This window comes from Periplaneta americana, chromosome 11 (assembly GCF_040183065.1).
Source record: "Periplaneta americana isolate PAMFEO1 chromosome 11, P.americana_PAMFEO1_priV1, whole genome shotgun sequence".
NCBI classification, from domain to species: Eukaryota; Metazoa; Arthropoda; class Insecta; order Blattodea; family Blattidae; genus Periplaneta; species Periplaneta americana.
The window spans coordinates 66,856,134-66,877,464 of NC_091127.1; the positions used below are offsets into that span (position 1 = coordinate 66,856,134).

Below are 21,331 nucleotides of genomic sequence, written 5' to 3' on the forward strand. Positions count from 1 at the left end.
GCACTAGGTAGCACCAGCAGTAGAGAAAATAATGATTATAGGTGGTACCACGCAGGACAAAGTTTTTTTTTCAAGGATAAATCTAAATTATGTTCGTATTAGCAAACCATTAGCTGAAAATATTGTGACAGCTGCGTCGGGATTCGAACGCATGTCCGACAGGGCGCGCGGCAGACGAAACGTTGGTCGCTTAGGTGTGGCGGCGAGGGGAGGTTGCGCGCGCATCTGGTACTTGCCGAGAGGGGAAGGAAGCAAACTGCTGCGGGGTGAAGGGGGGACGGACCCTCCCGGACAGAATCGTCCAGAAGTCCGTCGAAGTGGAAATATCGAGAACTCGTACTTTCTCGCAACTATCGTGTGGGTATAAATTACGACACGCAGGCGAGCAGTGGAACAGTTAGTCAGTCAGTAAGTCAGTGTTGTTAAAGTCAGTGGAGAGCAAGCCAGCCAGTCTTGTATAGCAGTGCAGCCAGCTTCGAGGCCGGAGTTCGACTTGACTTGTGTCCGTAACTGTGGAGCCGGAAGACCTGAGTTCGAAGTTCAGTGAACTGTCTCTGAAGGTCTGGGGTTCGAGATACTGTGAACTCGAGTGACTGAGCTAGAAGAGCTTACTAGCCAAGGCAAACGAACTGAGAAGTGACAGTTCTGATTTGTAAATAGTGCTGTGTGAACATTAGTTAAAATTAACAGTTCATTGTTGTTCTCAATAATCAAAGTAAATTGTCATTGTCGTCTATGGAGTGCAATAACGAATACTGTGTTACTATGTGGAGAGCAAATCCCATTGTTGACGGGAGCAGAATTAAATTGTAGAAAGTGAAGAATAATTGTTGAAATAATAAAATTACATTGTTGAGTTGGAATAAATTGACAATATAATGAGCAAAATAGGAAATTTTCTGTACAAAACAAAATAAATAAAATAATTAATCCAAAATAATCATTAGTATGTGTTCTTACACTGGATGGGAATGTCACTTAATTGCTGATGGATACAGCTTATCGAAATAATTCCATTCCATAAAGGCTCTGCATTAAAGCAGCCAATTTGACAAGAGTTGATGGAATTGTTGATGGGTCCTTGATAAAAAAAAATGGATGCTCCTTTTGAAAATGAGGCTAGATTTGCTCTCTTAGTCAAATTTAGACTTAATTGTAATTTTCTCGCTGTTCATAATTGAATCGAGGATTGCAGAAACAGCACGTCACAAAAACTATTTTTTTTCAGTAGACATTTATATTTTTTTTATTTTATTGGGTTATTTCACGACGCTGTATCAACATCTAGGTTATTTAGCGTCTGAATGATATGAAGGTGATAATGCCGGTGAAGTGAGTCCGGGGTCCAGCACCGAAAGTTACCCAGCATTTGCTCATATTGGGTTGAGGGAAAACCCCGGAAAAAACCTCAACCAGGTAACTTGCCCCGACCGGGATTCGAACCCGGGCCATCTAGTTTCGCAGCCAGACGCGCTGACCGTTACTCCACAGGTGTGGACTTCAGTAGACACAAAAAACGGTATTACTAATGGTAGACCACATCATTGGTTATAGTACTGACTTCTTCAGACAGAAGCCTAATAGATGTGTCGTTTTATACCAAATTTATTGGAATCTAATGAATTGTTAATGAAATAAATCAATGTATATTAGCTTGACATATTCTATTTCTGCAACGGATCAAAATTATAGTATAATAATTTCAGTACAACTAAAGTTTATTTGTCAAATTTGGGATATAATATAGCCTACGCATAGGCCTACTATGTACATAATACTTAAGTTGAACATATAATGAACTTATTTTTCCATAATTGGCTACTTAAGAATATTATTGTAAAATTGTTAATTTCATGTGGTATGTAACGCATTAGTTTGCGTATATCGTCAAGCTCCTCTTTTAGAATTGGCAAGACTTTGTCTGGATATGCCAATGAAGAAGGTAAATATGGTATTCTCCTTTGTACTTACAAGCAAACATTCTCATGGGGGCAGTTGAAAAAATTAATCTTATTTCTTCCATCATTTTGATAATATCAAAAGAAGTGCTTACACGAATTTTGGCCACTCGAGCGCAATTACGAGGGCCGTAAAAAATAAGTTTCCCTGGGGCCGTTTACAGAAAAAGAATAAAATTTCATGGAAAGTTTTACTGGAACATATAGCAATTGGAGAGTTATTTTTCAACGTATTCGCCACCAGAATTGAGACATTTGCCATTCAATGGGATCAATTGTTGTGTCCTTGTGTCGTAGGTGTCAGCCGTCTGGAATCGGAGCCAATGTGTCGGTACATGTCTTTGACATGAGTTGTTTTTGCGCACTTACGGAATTTCACAGGTCTCCAAATGTGAGACGGCTATACTGACATATGTGGTTTCTGCATGTAATGATAGCCCTATATCAAGAGTCCATGAAACTCAAATAAACTCATTTCGCCACAAATAGTGACATGTGCTGTTTCTGCAATCCCTGACGAATAATAATTTCAACAAATTCAACAGGCCTAATGGCGTGTATTATAAATCATCCGATCAACTCGTCTCATATCAATTACTTTTATAAAAATATAAAATGAATAAGAAGAAATAACTTGCTATCAATCTTACATATTTTTACCTACTTTTACTGTCATTGTCATGTTTATAAAACAGTATTGACAATTCACAAGTTGTATTTATCAAAGCAGATAAGAATTGTCAGAAAACAAATGCTACAATATTCTGACATATTTTGAGCCGTCGAGAGCAGAAATGGTGGAAGTCAAAATTGGGTAATGAGATTTAAAGTAAAAGTTTTGTAAAATACAGCGCAAAGTAGCAATTAATATGTCCTTCGTGCTATCCACTGACTACTAATAGTTTAAATAAATTGAATATTAATTACTACTTTGCGCTGTATTTATTGTTTACTTTAACCCTTATTACCAATTTTTTACTTACACCACTTCTGCTCTCAACGACTCATTTGTAGAGTTGTCATGATTGTAGGACTTGTCAGATTTATGAAACAGGGCCCTGGTATCTCTTGGCAATGTTTTATTTGTAACCCACTTCTGAGGTTGGGATGTCTGGAAGGTGGAGTTACGCTATCCCCATGATATTATGATAGGGAGATTATAAAGTGCCAGGAGAGGTCTTAAACCTAAGCCTAACCTAATTTACAGACCATGGACGAACACAAGAACATTCCCCACAAAGGAAAATTTCCTGTGCTCTAACCGGAAATCGACCCGGGACCTCATTATCTGTAGTTAGAACCTCCCACTAGCCATGAGGCTGGTCGTAACACGTATTATAAATTCTGAGAATTCTAATAGAAAAAATAATGAATAATAATAATAATAATAATAATAATAATAATAATAATCCATAGCGCCACAGCCCTTTAAAGGCACAGACAGACCAGCCGGCTGCTGGCCTCACATTCATATGCCGAAGCAGAGGTGGACGATCACCCAACCAGAATGTACGTATCGTGTGGTTAGCACGATGATCCCCCCAAGCCGTTATAGCTGGCTTTCGCAACAGAATTTTTCTACCTATTATAGCTCGCCAAGTGCATCACGATGCTGGGTGGGTACTGGTCCCATACACTGGCCGAAATTTCATGGGAAAATTTCTTCCCCCATGAGAACTCGAACCAGCTCGCATTCCGTAACGCAAGTCCTGAGCAGAGTGTCTTAGACCATGACGCCACGGCTCGGGACGAACAACAACATATCTAATTGATAATATATTGTGTCGACTCCCTTCCTCGTTGCTCTATTTTTGTAACGAATAAATGAAAAATACTGTTATAAAATTAGTTAAATAAGAGATGGTTATAATTGATTAATTTCTCATTCTTAAATATGTAGGTAACTAAACACTAATTATCGTAGAAGAAGCCTAGACATTAGAACACACAAGTAGGCCTATCCCGTCTAGATTCTATGAAATAATTTCACTACAGAATTAATTGAACTGAGAATGGATTCACACAAAATTACCATACAAATTGCTACATTACAGACCAGTTTCAATATTGTATACTATAAAGGAAACTTTTATGCAGAACGTTTCCATTTACACTTTCGTATTGTTACTGTAAAGGTCTGTTTTATACAACTCTTGACTATACATTTTGCAGGTAGTAATGAACTTGTGGCTCGCTCTATCAGCAAACAAAGCAACTTCTGGGAGTTATGTACTCTAATTAACAACATGACTGTAGAGTAATGGAGTCGAAACTTGTGATTTGGCTTCAAGAGTCCCAGCAAGTCGCCTTAATGTTTACAAGTTAGTCCGCAAGACGTAAAAACGTACAGCCTCATGCACTGTACAGTAAATTGCTGTTTTCCATAACAAGCAAATTAAGAGTATTTACATATTTAATCATTCGGTTTGTTTTTCTAGGATATTACGTATGTACATATTGAATGTTGCAACGATAATATTAGATTCTGACATGTATTACATTGAACAATATATTACTAAAACAATTGCATTACTGTACCTCTGTACCACACGTGCTCAGTTTTGTAGTTACGCCTTTCACTGAGTTTGCGATAACTCGTCAAGCATGGTAACGTATTATGACGTATGATCATCTAGCTGCGTTTGTATTTAACCAATGATAGCTGGTGCAAACGAAAAGTATCGGCTCAGACACAAATAATGTCTGGCAGCCACAACCTAAGTCTCCTACTGAAAATTTCGTATGGCTTATGTTTTATGCAACGAGAGCTTTCCAATAATTTGTTGTGAATGTTTAAAATGACTCTTAAAAACACGTAACTATTACTTGGAAACCCACAGTCTAGAGTTAATGTGGCGCTGTATAATAAGGGTCACGCAAGAGTAGTTCCTAAATGGCTAATTTGGCCATCTCTTCAGTGTTGTCAACAAATACCAAGTATCACCAAAGATGATAATATCACAGTCCAATGTACAGAAAAAAAAATAATAATGCTTACAAATGGCTTTTAAGGAACCCGGAGGTTCATTGCCGCCCTCACATAAGCCCGCCATCGGTCCCTATCCTGTGCAAGATTAATACAGTCTCTATCATATGCCACCTCCCTCAAATATATTTTAATATTATCCTCCCATCTACGTCTCGGCCTCCCCAAAAGTCTTTTTCTCTCCAGGCTCCCAACTAACACTAGTAATAAAAATAATAATAATAATAATAATAACAATAATAAAACTTATATTTTGTGAAACTTGGACTCTCAGTTTGAGAGAGGAACATAGGTTAAGGGTGTTTGAGAATAAGGTGCATAGGAAAATATTTGGGGCTAAGAGGGATGAAGTTACAGGAGAATGGAGAAAGTTACACAACGCAGAACTGCACGCATTGCATTCTTCACCTGACATAATTAGGAACATTAAATCCAGACGTTTGAGATGGGCAGGGCATGTAGCACGTATGGGCGAATCCAGAAATGCATATAGAGTGTTAGTTGGGAGGCCGGAGGGAAAGAGACCTTTGGGGAGGCCGAGACGTAGGTGGGAAAATAATATTAAAATGGATTTGAGGAAGGTGGGATATGATGATAGAGAATGGCTTAATCTTGCTCAGGATAGGGACCAATAGCGGGCTTATGTGAGGGCGGCAATGAACCTCCGGGTTCCTTAAAAGCCAGTAAGTAAGTAAGTAAGTAAGTAATAAAACTTATTTTATTGTGTTAAGATGTGCTTATAATACAGACTTAAAGTTATGTGCAGCACACGTTTGGTGTTATTAAATGTTAAGATGCGCTTATAATACAAATTTAAGATTATTTGCAGCACACATTTTCCGTTATTAAAAATGTTAAGAAGTGCTTATAATACAAATTTAGGATTATGCACAGCACACTTTTTCCGTTATTAACTTCACACTATAATCAAACAAGAGTCTAAGATTGGCTACATACCTAATGCCTTTGTTATTTTGTTACAGTTAAATGTTGTGTATTTCTTCAAATAAGCGCAATGTACGTGTTTTAACAGTGTGAAATCTTAGCCTTAACTGTACCACCCCTACTTGTCTGTTAAGTTTTTCAGCGGATATGTTCGGCAAGACTATTCCATCAATTTAGCTGTTACCCGGTTATTTTAGAGATGTAACACAATTTTAGCATACGAAATAGATCTAGTTCTCAATGAAATTATGTTCCATGAATTAAATGAAATTAATTAATTCCCAGTTCTCAAGAAAAATACTTATAAATAGTTGATGGAACAGCCTCCATATGTTCAATGCTATTTTCTTAAAGTGGAATACTCTATTGAACTAATGGAGCTGCGGAGGGACTTTTCGAGCGCACTGTATTTCCTTCTATCTGAATTATCTACATTACGTTACATTCCCCCCTCCCTTCGTTTTGCTTCTATTTCCTTTTAGACTTTGCTTGTCTTTCCTTTTCCATTTTGCTTCTTTATCTCAGTTTTCTTCTCCTTTTCTCTTATATCCTTTACCTTCTCAAAACATACCTCATACGCTTTTCAACCTACCGAAAAGAAAAAGAGGATATAACGAAAATTTGATGAACTGAATACTAAAATAGAATCGTGGCATTGTCTTGCAGCGGAGGAGCAAAGTTTTTCCTGTCACGCTGTGTTCAGAAACTGTCAGTGTGCGTTTGTTATTTATTTAACTACAGTTATAAACAATTCAGTATAAAGCGCCCTGTTCAGGAATTTGATAAATCTGGTTCTTAAACCAGAAGCGGTCCTCGTGCGTCGTTTATTACAGTTATGAATTTTGAATGTGTTTGCGGGACCGTGTTACGTTACAGTGCCATGCAGCATGCACACCGTGAGCTTCCTCTACATCAGTGATCCCCAAACTGTAGTTTGCAAACCCCAGGAGTTTCGCAAAAACTGCCAAGGGATCCGCCAAGTCATTTTCATAATAACGGATTTTGAACTTGTTCTTATAGACATTATTATTATTATTACTATTATTATTATTATTATTATTATTATTATTATTATTATTATTATTATTATTATTGCATACATAAGTATTCTGCCCATGGGCAGGTTTTCATGCAATCCCTCCAGTCTTTCCTATTTTCTGCCTTCCTCTTTTTCTCCGCATATGATCCATATATCTTAAATTTAAATTATAGTTTATTTAACGTCGCTCGCAACTGCAGAAGTTATGTCAGCGTCGCCGGTGTGCCGGAATTTTGTCCATTTTACACAATCACTTGTATAATACTATGTAATATTTTGTTTTCTTCATTTCATTACTCTTCAATGTATTTTCATCTGTTTCTCCGAAATGAAATCGTACTTTATTTTTTAATTTATCATTGTTCCGTATTCTCTCCGCAATCATATTGTATTTTTAATTTAACCTCTGCTTTGTAGCCTATTCTGGATCCTAGTGGTCAGCTGTAGATTTCGGCCAGATGTCCCAAATTGTGGAATTTGTGTGTGTACATGCCACTAAATCTACTGACATGAGCCTGTCGCATTTAAACACACTTAAATGCCATCGACCTCGGCAGAGTCCATATATCTTAATGTCGTCTGTCATCTGATATCTTCTTTTGCCACGAACTCTTCTCCCGTTCACCATTCCTTCCAGTGCATCTTTCAGTAGGCAATTTCTTCTCAAATAGTGACCCAGCCAATTCCTTTTCCTCTTTCTGATCAGTTTCAGCATTATCATTCACTTTCCAACACAGCTTCGTTTCTTACTGTCTGTCCATTTCACACTCTCCATCCTTTTCCATACCCACTTTTCGAATGTTTCTATTCGCTTCTCTTCACTTCGTTGTAATACCCATGTTGCTGCACCATACAATGCTTCACTCCACACAAAGCACTTCACCAGTCCTTTCTTTAGTTCTTTCTGAAGAAAGAGATCCGCAGAAGATGCTCCGTTTTCTATTAAAAGCTTCCTTTTCCATTGCTATTCTTCTTTTGACTTCCTGGCAACAGCTCATATTACTGCTTATAGTACACATCAAGTATTTGAAGTTGTTCACTTGCTTTACTGCAGGGGTCGTCAGCACAAAGCACGCTGGGGCTAGCCTCTCTTACCCGCTGAAAACACAGTGCACTATAGTGCTCTCGTAGCTGCTAGCGGGTATGCTCTCTATCTCTTCCTGTTGCATGACCGTGCACACGGGACGGCACCGCGTACCCATTGCACATTTCAGCGAGTGCTGACGACTACTGCTCTACTGCCTCATTTAGAATTCGCAATTTACTTTCTTTATTTTTCTTGCGACAACCATGATCTTCGTTTTGTTTTCATTATCTTATTAAGTTGCTGAAATTATTATTGTTATTATTGTTATTATTATTATCATTATTATTATTATTATTATTATTATTATTATTATTATTATTATTATAATGTTTACATCTACAAATTATAAGCCTACTTTCCAATAGTAGACATGCACGAGGTATACCCATGTTTTCTATTGCACCTCCTGTTAATATTATTTTGATATCTTACCATCTAACCGAGCCGTTAAAATGTTTACAGTCATGTCTGAATCTATGTTCTCTTGCAATAAATGTACGGGCGTCGCAAAGCGTGTTGAATTTATTTCATGTTAGAATTTACAAGAACTGAAGACCTGAATTGACAAACGTCCCGAGTCCACTGAAGCAAATATTGTTCAGGAGAGCAGGAAAACTACATCGGCTTGCCATATAAGAGCAATGAAATAAATATATTCGATCATTCACAGTGTTTGTCCAAAGACAGGTATTTCACTGTAAACCCAGTATTCTCCAATCTTTCCTGTTTTCTGCCTTCCTCTTAGTCTCCTCATATAAATAAATGCATTATGATTAAAAAATACAAGCTTACAGTCGGATTTGGGATTTTTTTAAGGATGTCAAGTGAAAATTAAAATTCTTTAGCCTAATCTTCTTAGTCCTTTTGATTGAAATTCTTCAGTTATCTTCTGTATTCGGGTGTCTTGAGCTTGAGACAAGTAGTCTTTAAAATTTAAATTATACAGAGTGACAAAAAATTATATTTCCAAACTTCTACGGGTAACAGAACAGACTAAAATCAATGTTTTTGTCAAAGAATTCATTACACTAAAAGCTTTCTTGCAGCTAAACAGCTATTTGGTTTAAAGCTCGTTTGACGTCACTCTCTAGCACTACAGTACATAGCAAGCAAACAGTACGTAGCTCTAGTAACTCACTAACGTAGAATCAACATGATGCTCAGCACGTGAAGAGAATTTGCGGACATGCACTTTGTTTACGATGCAGCTGAAGGCAATGGTATAAGAACGTTTCGGCGACAGGGCATCTCCGGATCATCGTCCCTTTGGTGCAATCCACCATTGATTGACGCTAACCTTCTCCCCAGCCTAATGTAGGACGACCACGTGTAGTAAGTACAGTTCAATTTGAAGAGGAAGTACTGTTATCCCTTGAGGACAATCCAGCGATAATTACAAGTGTAGTTGCTGCCAAATTCGGTGTTCATAAACATTATGTTTAGAATGTGTTGCATGAACAGCTGCTTCAGGCTCATCGTCCCACAAGAGTAAAGTGCATAGCTACACTTATCCATTCTGTATGCTTATGCTGGTTTCTACAGCAGATTAACCAAGACCTTCCGTTTTCTGTAGTTGTATAGTTTACTGAGGAAGGTACACAACTTTCATGTATAAGCAGAAAACAATTCACTTACTGCACCTATGTACAACAATCAGTAGCAATTTGCTGTCAATATGTAAGACGATATCGTAAATGACTTCCATTTTTGGTTGTACTTATTGCTTCCTCGACAAGTGTAGACACTAATTTTGGAGTTTAACCTGCCGGAGTTGAAAGAAGTATCCTAGATCCAACGAACGGTAGAGTTCTCAGCCGCGCACATAAGGTTACGAATGTTGTGGCAAGGTATGACGGAGAATAGACAAGAGTCCACTTCGGTAGAGTGCAGATTTTCGCAAAGTAAGACGCAGTTTAAATGAGCAACACTATAAAAAAGAACGTTTTCATAAAAGCAAAACAGAGTTTAAATGAGCAACACTATAAAAAATAACGTTTTCAAAAAAGCAAAACTCAGTTTAAATGAGCAACACTATAAAAAAGAACATCTTCGCCAAAAAAAGACGCAGTTTAAATGAGGAACACTATAAAATGGAACATTTTCGCAGAAGTAAGACGCAGTTTAAATTATCAACACTATAAAAAGGAACATTTTCGCAAAAGTAAGACGCAGTTTAAATGAAAAGCAATATAAAAAAGAACATTTTCGCAAACGTAAGACTCATTTTAAATGAGCAACAATATAAAAATAGAAAATTTTCTAAAAAAAATAAGACGCAGTTTAAATTATCAACACTATAAAAAGGAACATTTGCGCAAAACTAAGACGCAGTTTAAATTAGAAGCAATATAAAAAAGAACAATTTCGCAAAAGTAAGACGCAGTTTAAATGGGCAACACTATAAAAAAACATTTTCGCAAAAAGTAAGAAGCAGTTCAAATAAGCAACACTATAAAATGAAACATTTTCGCAAGTAAGAAGCAATTAAAATTAGCAATAATTTAAAAAAGAACATTTTCGCGAAATTAGACGCAGTTTAAATGGCAACTCTATAAAAAAGAATATTTTCGCAAAAGTAGGAAATAATTTAAATAAGCAACGCTGTAAAATTTAGCTGGTGTTCCTCTGAACACTGATTTTATTTTTATTTTCCGATCTACAGTTTACACTTGTAATTTTGGTAGTGCATTGACATCAATGTTAGTTGTCTCACATGTGGTTCACATAATGCTGGATCTAGAACCAGAGACTCTATGATTTAGTACTAACAGGTCACTGATCTCGATGTGGTTTCAATCTGACACATTATAGCCCGCGTACACCACAAATGGCTTATTCTACACGTGCCGTCATTCTCAAGCCTGCTCCATATTAACACAATACCCTTAAACTTTTTGTTATATGGCTGCAGATTATATAGGACACACATTGCTAAAAAGTCTGCAAAATATTATGAGCTAATACGAAATAATAAGATTTTAGTTAATAATCCCTACAAATCCTTTACCCTCAGGGGTATATAAGCTCCAGGGAAGCCTGTCTGAAGTTAGTGGTCTTCCGCATGAAGACCAAATAGTTCGTTCTACAGAAGAAAGGAATTTAGACCTCGGTAAGTAACACAGTTGACCGTAACTTAGTCACTAACATATGTGTAATATACAGGGTGGAAGTGAAATAACCTTGCAGATTGAAAGGGACTATATGGTAGACTTAAATGACTAGAAAACCTATATTAAGCTTTGATTAAATGCACGGTTAATTAGTTAATTAAGTTTGAAGTTTCAGTAGTCCGACAACATCGCCACGAACACACGCTTCTCGTGATACAGGTGTAAGAGGTCAAGAACTCGGTGTGTCTCCTTAGATGAGCTGTTTTCTGACACTGTGTTCCAACCAACTCGCAGAGTGTAGAGGCTTTAATTTAGAGGTTTTTAAAACTAAATTTACATGAAAACCGTCCACAATATTAAAATACTCCAGAGGGATAAATTATTCTTTATTAGTTTTCCTATCGATATGGACAAAAATCACGATCCTACTCGCAGTAGTTACCTAATAAGAGGTTGTTAAATATTAGAGAGAAAAACATTTTTCTTTTTTCTGAAAAATCTATTAACTTTCCACCAATAGGACATTATAGTTTTCTGTTATATGCAACATGAGCTATTCGCTCGCTATTTCACTTCCACTCTGTATATAAATTTTATCCTAACAAATGCAACATTTTAAAATCTCTTTTCATAGCGAAAATTTATATTTGTTCAGATCAAATTTATGCACATTTAAAGGAAAAAAAACTAACATTCTTTCAGTCATTTATTATGAATTATCATAATACACTGCTCTCTTAAATTGGCTGATCACATTGGGATTTAAATCAATGGCTTTCCCAAAACACGCTTTGAAATATTTCATGTAAAACAATTTTGATCTCGAAAAGGAAGCAAAAATGAAGAAAATTGTATATAACTTTTTTGGTTGAAATATCTCAAAGAATAACCCCCTGGAGTTAATGACATAACTTACGGTTCAACCTGTATATATAACAAATTCGAAGTATGATGGAGGTTATGAAATGAAAGTTTACAAATTAATGGATTACGATGCACGATTAAGCATATTTCCTGGTGCCTTACATGATAGTCTGGAGATTAGTTTACATTCCTGAGGAAAACTGTCAAATAATATTGGTAACAATTTCCATATTTGTCTATACCTATAGTAGGGCCTATGTATATAAATCGACTTATATCACTAGGGCTAAGAATTGTACGCCGTTACATTGCGCTTCATGGACCTCTGACTTTAGGTACCAGTACTTAATTGCGTTGGGGTGGGGATTTCAGTGTGTTTCGTTGAGCAGTGAACTTTAGTTGATCGGTTACAATACGACCGAATACTGCTATTCGTAACAGACAACATTCAACGTCTTGTAAAGAAGAATAACAGCAAGATGTCGAGGATGAAATTTGTGACTTAATTTCAAATGGGGAAATTTGTAATAATGATACAGATTTTGAGATAAACAATACTTGTGTAAAATATTTAAAATATTCCCCCATTGTTTCTGCAGAAGTGGAACGAAGTTTTCCTAGATATAACGCTGTGTTTTCTAGCAAAAAGCAATCATTCTCCTTTGAAAATTTGGTTTGTTATTCAATGCAACAATATATGAAATGAAAAATTATGTAAAACAAAAAAACGTAATAAACTATGATATTAACATAGCGAAATAATAAGGCTGATACTTGTCAGTGTCATATTAGGTGTATTTTCTACAGACATAAAATAGTATGCAGTAAATGATATTGTGATGAACCGAATAGTTGGAACACGAATTGGGAAAAAATGTAGAAAACAAGATGAAAAAAATATTGGATAAACATCATGAATATTTAGCTCTATGTAAAATTTGTGACAATTACAAACGAGGAAATTTATAATAATGATACAGATTTTGAGATGGATAATGCTTGTGTAAAATATTTCAAATATGTCCTCATTGTTTCTACAGAAGTGAAACGAAGTTTTCCTAGATGTAAAGCTGTGTTTTCTAGCAACAGGCAAAAATTTTCCTTTGAAAATTTGAAAATGTGGTTTGTTATTCACTGCAATATATGAAATGAAAAATTATGTAAAACAAAAACGTAATACACTATCACATTAACATAGAGAAATAATAAGACTGATACTTTTCAATCTTATATTAGGTGTATTTTCTACAAACAGAAAATAAAATGTCTTTAAAATAGTGCAATTTTTCTTTAACAAACAAAATGATGTCTTTAAATCTTTATTTAGCACATAGTTGTGTTTCGAAGTCAAAGGAGTGGCTTTCAACCACCCAAATGCCGAGGACTAACTTACCGTGATGATAAGCATGAGTTCAAACGAACGAAAGACACTGCGTTAACTCCATCAACTCTAAGACGTACTCAAAGTTAGAAGCACACTAGTAGTATAACAGCATATATTTCTCAGGCATATTTATCACCAATTAATTAGATTCAATTAAAAACGATCTCTTTCAATGAAGAATTAGTATTACTGAAAATACCATGTTCAATTAATTATATAAATGTTATCTTATCTGAGTGCAAGTATTCTCCTTAATCGCTATCTAGTCTCTAGCGGTGCTATTCATAGACATTTCGTTAGTCCGTGCTACGATCGTGCTAAACTAGCCTCGAATATCGACTGGTTACTTGTACGGGATTCATATCATATCATATCATATCATATCATCATATCATATATCATATCATATCATACCATATCATACTATATATCATATTATATCGCTAACACTGGTTTATGAATACGAAAAACGTTGGTTCGCTGATCATCCACCGGAAGCCCACGCTAAGAATGTCTATGAATACGACCCTTATAAGTGACATACGACAAAGTATGGTAATTTGCTTCAGAAGATAAAAATGCATAGTGTAGTTCCTTCTTCCATGATAGTTTTCACATTTAAAATAGTAATTATTCTACTTGAAAATTCACCAAAAAAATTAAATTACGTATCACCAAAGCAAATGAGAGTTCTGGGTAAATCTAGCGAAAAATCAACAAGGTAGACAAACTTGCGTACTATGTTAATATGAAATAAAACTTCTTCTAAACTCTCTTCATAGCATTTCTTGAAAATATTCGTAGTTGTATAATTGTAATTGGAATATCTTAGTTCAGTCCCTACTTAAGTAAGGCAGTTGCTAAGACTTTATCTTCGAAACGGATTCTGAAAGATCTGAGGTTTAGAGAGTAAAGCTCGCATTATCCAGAAACCTGGTGTCTCAATCTTGCACTAACACTTAAGTTACAAGTCATGAAGATGGAAATAATTAGTCTGAGTCTCAGTAAGCATTTCTAAAGCTCTTACTACTTCCCAGACTTACCAAATCCCACACTGTGGCACAGTGGTAGTACAACGAGTTCTGCTCTTGTAAAAACAGCGGAAGCAACAGGTTAATCGTCACTTCTCTATTTCTAACTGATTTATATTTTTTACTTTAGCTCCATTCCTCCTTCCTACAACAAGCGGTCCATTAGTTGTCATTAGACCTCGGATTTTCAGGCTCGAATAGGATAGGTTGCAACACTTTTAAATAAAACTTCTTAAATGTATGCAGCACGAGGTACTCTCGAGCGATATATTCCATAAAACTAGATATATTAAAAAACGTACGTTTCAGTCTACGCTAAAGGAGCCTAAAAGTCCGAGATCTAGACTTTCATGCATTCCATTCGATCCGGAGTTCGCAGGTTCAAATACGGTAGACAGCGTTAGATACATTAGGCATAAAAATTAAGCAAAGATGACATCCATGTGGTTCTTGAAAGAATACACCGATGGCCCAGAACCAGACTGTTCCAAGTCCATTTTACTATTTTTTATCAGGAGAGCTATTTTAAGCTCCTGACATTCAAAGCTTCATGAAACAATTTGGAATAGCTTCATAGCAACCTTATGGAGAGGAATATTTATAATTTTGTTCGATTCACATATGCAGACAGGAACTGGAACACAATGAAACACAGATTTCTGTCTTATAAAAAGTTGGCTTAGAAGAGTCTGGTTCTCAGCCATCGATATATTAACAGATATCGCCTCGTCTATGGCTACAGTCCTAGTGCACTGCCGTTCGATCCAGGTGGCCCGGTTGGATATCCGGTCAGGTTTGGATGGAATCGGTGATGGACAAAACAGACGTTGTAGAAGGTTTTCCTTGAGGCACTTCCGTTTCCCTCTTTCATTCCACCAACACTCTCCTCAGTCCACCGTTCTGGCTGAGGTGTTAGCGAGTCTAACTCTGAACCCAGCGGGCCTAGGTTCAATCCCCGGTTGGGACGAGTTGCCTGGATGAGGATTTTTTGGGGTTTTACCTCACTCCTGTGGATGAATATCAGGTACCTTTATCGGGCGATTGGCATCCTACTCATCTTCGCCACTTCCTTTCCTCCCCTATCATCCTTTCATTCATCATCCGAAGCTGCTGGCTCTCTCGACCGGCCTTCGTGGATTTTATTCATGCGATGATAGATAGCTTCTGCAATGGAACCCGGGGCAGATCTTCTCGGGGGAGAACTTCCGCCTCGGACCGTTAGGGAAGCCCTGGAGGGGTTGCCGAAGCAGGAGTGGTACATGGACTCTGTTGGCTGTAGGGACCGGTCGTTAGGGGGTAAAGTGGTCAGGTCTGTGCGCGTAGAGAATTGGTGGGCACGCAACTCATTCCATATCGGGGGGGTGTACAATAGACCTCAGGTCGTAGCGCGTGAGATATTCCCTTCCTCCCTCCTAACAAGTAAAAAAAACACTCTCTACTGTCCTCTAATATCATCTATCATCTATAATAGTAAAAGTAAGGTGGGATATGTCTCGAGGTAGTAGGGTTTCTTCTAACGCTGCTCTAGGTTCTAAGGGCTTGGGGTTCCGGGCTCTGGTTTCGGGCTCGTCAGTACATGATGGCCTAAGAAGGATGGCCCGCCTGTCAGCGTCGGCTTCGCGACTGCCACCCGGGCCATCCGTAGGACAATAGTCGCATATACGGCGTATAATGGGCCTAATAAAGACCGAAGTGCAAGGATCCATCTCGAGTCGAGCTCTTATGAATTCAATCGCAGATAGGCCTATCATTGCCAAACTGCGAGATTCTAATATATGAATCAGTCCATGTCGGCATGTTTGACCGTGAAAAGAGCGGACCCGGTTTCAAATCCTGGTTGAGACATGTTAGCTGGTTGAGGTTTTTCCAAGGTCTTTCCTCAATCAAGTGAAGCAGAATTGCTGAGTAGCTTTCGGGGATGTATCATGGACTCATTTGACTATCATAATTACACTTTCCCTCTTTCGTCACCATCTCCGGCACCGGACTTGGACCCGTGGTAAGTGGTCATAAGTTTCTGGTGGTAGTGCTATGTAACGTGGGCTCTCCTCTGGAGCTCGCGGTAACTCGTGGGACCGGAGTCGAGGACCGCGGTGATGCATACGGGAAAAGGTAAAAAGGATTCTTCTGCACACTGTAGGGTAATTCGGCGGCCGCAAGCAGGGGAACCAGTAGCACGGAGGACCTTAGGGCATGCACGTCACCTTAGCTCAACCAGGCGGTGTAGTTTGGAAAGTGCCTAAGTGGGGAGTTAGCACAACAGATCAGCAATGATCACAGTTCTGGAAAACAATGTCTCGTAATAACAAATCAATAAAGAAAAGATAATCCCATTTGTGAACCCTTCTTCAAATTCAGGTGTGCAATGTCATATTTTCTTTGTAAGAGAATCTTTTTTTCTCTCTCTGGTTTAAGGGTATATGGAATTTACTATGTTGACAAGGTTAAATTATTTCTAACATAAGGAACTTTCTCTCGAAACCTGTTGAAGCTAGAAGCTGAATTTTTACATCTCATGTACACGTAACTTTGCGTTATAGAGCAATAGTAGTTTTCTTTAATTTATTTCGTCGGCCTAGGTAGCGCAATCGGTATAGTGCTGGCCTTCTGTGCTCGGGGTTGCGGGTTCGATTCTGGCCCAGGTCGCTGGTATTTAAGTGGGCTTAAATGCGACAGGCTCATGTCAGTAGATTTACTGGCAAGTAAAAGAACTCCTGCTGGACAAAATTCCGGCACACCGGCGACGCTGATACATATAACCTCGGCAGTTGCGAACGTCGTTAAATAAACCATGACTCAATTTATTTCTTTACTGAGAAATAATTTTTTCCAACGCATATGTTTTTAACGATTTTCAGTAAATCACCCCCTGTAACGTATAGAAAATTTAACAAATTTCAACAACATTGACTAAATGTAAAAGATCCAAATAAACAATTCCTCACAATTTCAGCTTCTTAGATTAACAGAAGCTGAGAAAAGGTTCCTGTTGCGTGAAAAAATAAACTTAAGGAAAATGAGCGTTAAAATGAAATATAATATAGGCCTACATTATGCTACGCCCCTCTTCAGAAAAAGGAAAATTTAACATGGATATAATTGTAATATAATCATGTCTTACCGATATATGTCATTTTAAGAAAGAAAATTCAAATAATAAATCGGTAACATAAAAAATACATGATTTTCCGCCTAGAACCTGTAAATTTTGGAAAATGACTGTTAAAATGAAAACTTCTACGCCATTTCTCATAAAGTACAAAAATTGAAATGGATACAGTTTTAGTATAGCCATATGTGACATAGTATTTTAAATAGAGAAAACGAAGTAATAAATTGCAACCAAAAAATAAAAATTTTGACCTAAAATCTAATTTAATCCTCTAGATTCAAAACCGTCTAAAGACCATTTTGTTCACAATTGATTTATACCCACATATTGCGTGCTAATAATTAATTCGAATGATTTATATACTTTGAATTCAAAAAGTCACTAAATTTAAAGCAGAAGGTTTGTTCAAAGTCACTAGTACGTTGAAAATTCCCTCTATTTGCCACCAGTTACTGTTCAAATTCTTCAATTTGTAAAAGTACATATAGGGGACTTTAAATCTACAGGATTCAATTCTATTCCAACTTAAGATAGAGACCTCCTCCAAATACAATCAACATTATCAAATCTAATGTACACTGGTTACAGCGCAATATTACAATAAATGCAAGTTCATTGGTTTCTTCTGTATTGTTATTATAGTGCAACCACAGTCTAGTATATACGGTCACGAAGCTCAATACGCAGTAAATATGCATCCGTAGATGGTTTCTAACCACTAGGATCGCTAATATCGCCTCATTACAGACAATGCAAAACATTACTGGCACAGTCTGTTGTTCTTAGCACCCTCACAACTCAAGCTTCGTGACTATATATACTAGACTGTGGTGTAACTAAGCGCATGGTTTTATTTTGTTGCAGCTATGAAAGTACCAACGTCGCTGATATATCGATGCACTTTGGCTTCCTGTATACTGTGTTGCATAGAAACGTCGGCTATTTACGAGTGTCCAGCACCAGATTCTCCATCGCTAAAGTTCTCAATCACAAGTCGCCGAAACAAGACAGGACACTGGATAGCACAGGTCAGGTAGAATAATAAACATGAATCCTACCTAGATTGTAACTATTAATCATATACATCCAATATTACATTCCAAAATTACTGAATTATCGTCACATGACAGCGATCCTCCCGGACATGGTTTATGTAGGCTTGACGACTAAAGCCTTGGTTTTTCTGAACCGACGCATGCGACGTGTGAGGTACGAGGCCCGCCTCGCACAAATCCGGACTACACGAGAGATAGCGAGCGGTTTATATAGTTACGAGGTGCGCAGACATCGCATCTCGCAGTTATAGAAACCACTCCCTATCTCTCGTGTAGTCCGGATTTGCGCGAGGCGGGCCTCGTACCTCGCACGTCGCATGCGTCGGTTCAGAAAAACCAAGGCTTTAGGGCGCGAATACTGGACCTTTGCATGGAAACCACGACCGTCAGACGAAATCATATCTGTAACTGGCATATTCCTGAATTTCCAACGTTAAACTTAGTGACGTCTTTCGTAGAGAACCAGCTTTGTACTCATGTCAACTTTATATAAAACTGTACCTTGTTATGTTGGGGTAATCACCATACCGTTTTAAAATCTCTAGATAGATATCATTGACTCTGGATAGTCTCGTCCACCAAGGTCACTACCAATTCGCATGGAAAAGTTTTAACCATGCGGTGATATAGCCAACCTGTTTGTTATTTTGACTGATTAGGGCCAAAATCACAAAAGAAAAGGTGAAGGACAAAATCCTTTAAATTCTCAAACATTCTTGAAAACGTGCATAGGTCTATTGTTCGTTCACTGATGTTTTAGCCAGTGGGAGGAATCTGTCCAGGTCAGAGCCATAATCCCGTCGCCCTTATTTCCGGAAGCCAATCACGTTGCAGGTCGGCTACATTTAAACGTGTGCGTCTTGTCATTCGCTGCTGATGACGTTATGCACTTCCTAAGGCTCGATAAATACTTAATATAATCGTCCGCCATTTTGGCTCTTTCGTTGACGTTCGCAGAAAGTACACGAGGACATCATTCGAACGATAATACGTACCTAGACTTTATAGAGCCTTCACTTCCTAAGGCGTAAGCAAAGAGAAGGAGTCACGCCGAAAATAACAGCGACGCGACTATAGTGAAGCGTATCGTCACACGACAGATAGGAAAACGCAATATAGGTTATAATATGTTGCTTTAAAGCGGCGTTTCCACTTTTATAATTTCACAGGAATAGAGGCAAAGTAGAGGCCAAGATGCGCAGTGTATTATTGCCGTGGCAAGAGAAGACTGCAACTTCTCTTGCGCACATCTAGTTTCCATGTGTGCACATTTTTCTGCGCATATAATAGGATTTTGAATACAGTCCAATCTATCACAAATGAAGCGACAAAGATGGTCTCCTTTCTTAATGTGCAAATATCCCAAAGAAAGAGAAGGTTTGCAGGCTTCTACATGAGAACTTTTCTACTTACGTATTTTAGAAGGCAAGTAGTTTTTACCAGTCGAAGATAAGGAAAGAAATTAAGTAGTTCGAGACTAGCAAATTCTACTTAACCCACGAATTGCATATAATGTTTTTCCTCTTCCACATCATACGTAATAAAATATATTTCTTCATTTTACATGATTTAATATCAGAACTGATTGGAGAGTCGTCGAGTTTTGAATATTTTTTTTTGGTTTCTTATGTGACTTACTTACTTACTTACTTACTTACTTACTTACTTACTTACTTACTGGCTTTCAAGGAACCCGAGATTCATTGCCGCCCTCACATAAGCCCGCCAGTGGTCCCTATCCTGAGCAACATTAATCCAGTCTCTATCATAATATCCCACCTCCCTCAAATTCATTTTAATATTATCTTCCCATCTACGTCTCGGCCTCCCTAAAGGTCTTTTTCCCTCCAGTCTCCCAACTAACACTCTATATGCATTTCTGGATTCGCCCATACGAGCTACATGCCCTGCCCATCCCAAACGTCTGGATTTAGTGTTCCTAATTATGTCAGGTGAAGAATACAATGCGTGCAGTTCTGTGTTGTGTAATTTTCTCCATTCTCCTGTAACTTCATCCCTCTTAGCCCCAAATATTCTCCTAAGCACCTTATTCTCAAACACCCTTAACCTATGTTCCTCTCTCAAAGTGAGAGTCCAAGTTTCACAACCATAAAGAACAACCGGTAATATAACTGTTGTTATGCGACTGTAGAACGAAATCTATTTTCACTTACTTCCCTAGGGAAGAAATGTAAGTTAAGTCCCGTCGTCAGTAACAACCAAAACCATCATGGCAAATATTATATTTACTTCACTAAAAACAAGGTTAACAACAGCATACATACGGCTATCCCGTTGCCGTAAAAATAATTTTAAGCATACAATGTCTCATTTCTTTCGAATCAGCCTAATATTTAAGAAGACGGTCATGTTCACACTATCTCTTAAATAAGTCGTACGATCGCATTTTCTACCTTATCCTGCCTCTTTTCATTGAACGTGCGAGGTATTTACTCCGGTTGTCTATCACAGGTACAGATGGAACACGGAGCTGATCAGAAAGAAAATGAGGTTGGTCCCTGGCAGGTCGATATTGATCATTCAACTGCAAAATGCGATGGGTCAGACTCCGTCCTTATAGTGGCCACGGTCACAGGTAAGACTCACTGTTAGTTCTATTTCGAAGACAGAAAAAGATGTCAAAAAATCACATCCCCCCGTTAAGTTTTCCTATTTGCCTGAATCAGAATAATTATATTCTTGACTTGACTTTTTCAGGACTGGAACCTGAACAAGTGTTAGGACTTAGGTTTCCTTTGG

At 37.7% G+C, this 21,331-nt stretch overlaps 1 protein-coding gene across 1 annotated transcript in view; it reads left to right on the forward strand.

Moving 5' to 3' along the window:
- LOC138709073 (hemolymph lipopolysaccharide-binding protein-like) overlaps positions 1-21,331 on the forward strand; it is a 78,403-nt gene that overhangs the window by 48,509 nt on the left and 8,563 nt on the right. Inside the window, exons 2-3 of the mRNA XM_069839577.1 lie at positions 18,381-18,544; positions 21,044-21,167. Of these exons, the coding sequence (XP_069695678.1) occupies positions 18,383-18,544; positions 21,044-21,167 (286 nt within the window). The 5' untranslated portion in view covers positions 18,381-18,382. The remainder of the gene's footprint in view (positions 1-18,380; positions 18,545-21,043; positions 21,168-21,331) is intronic.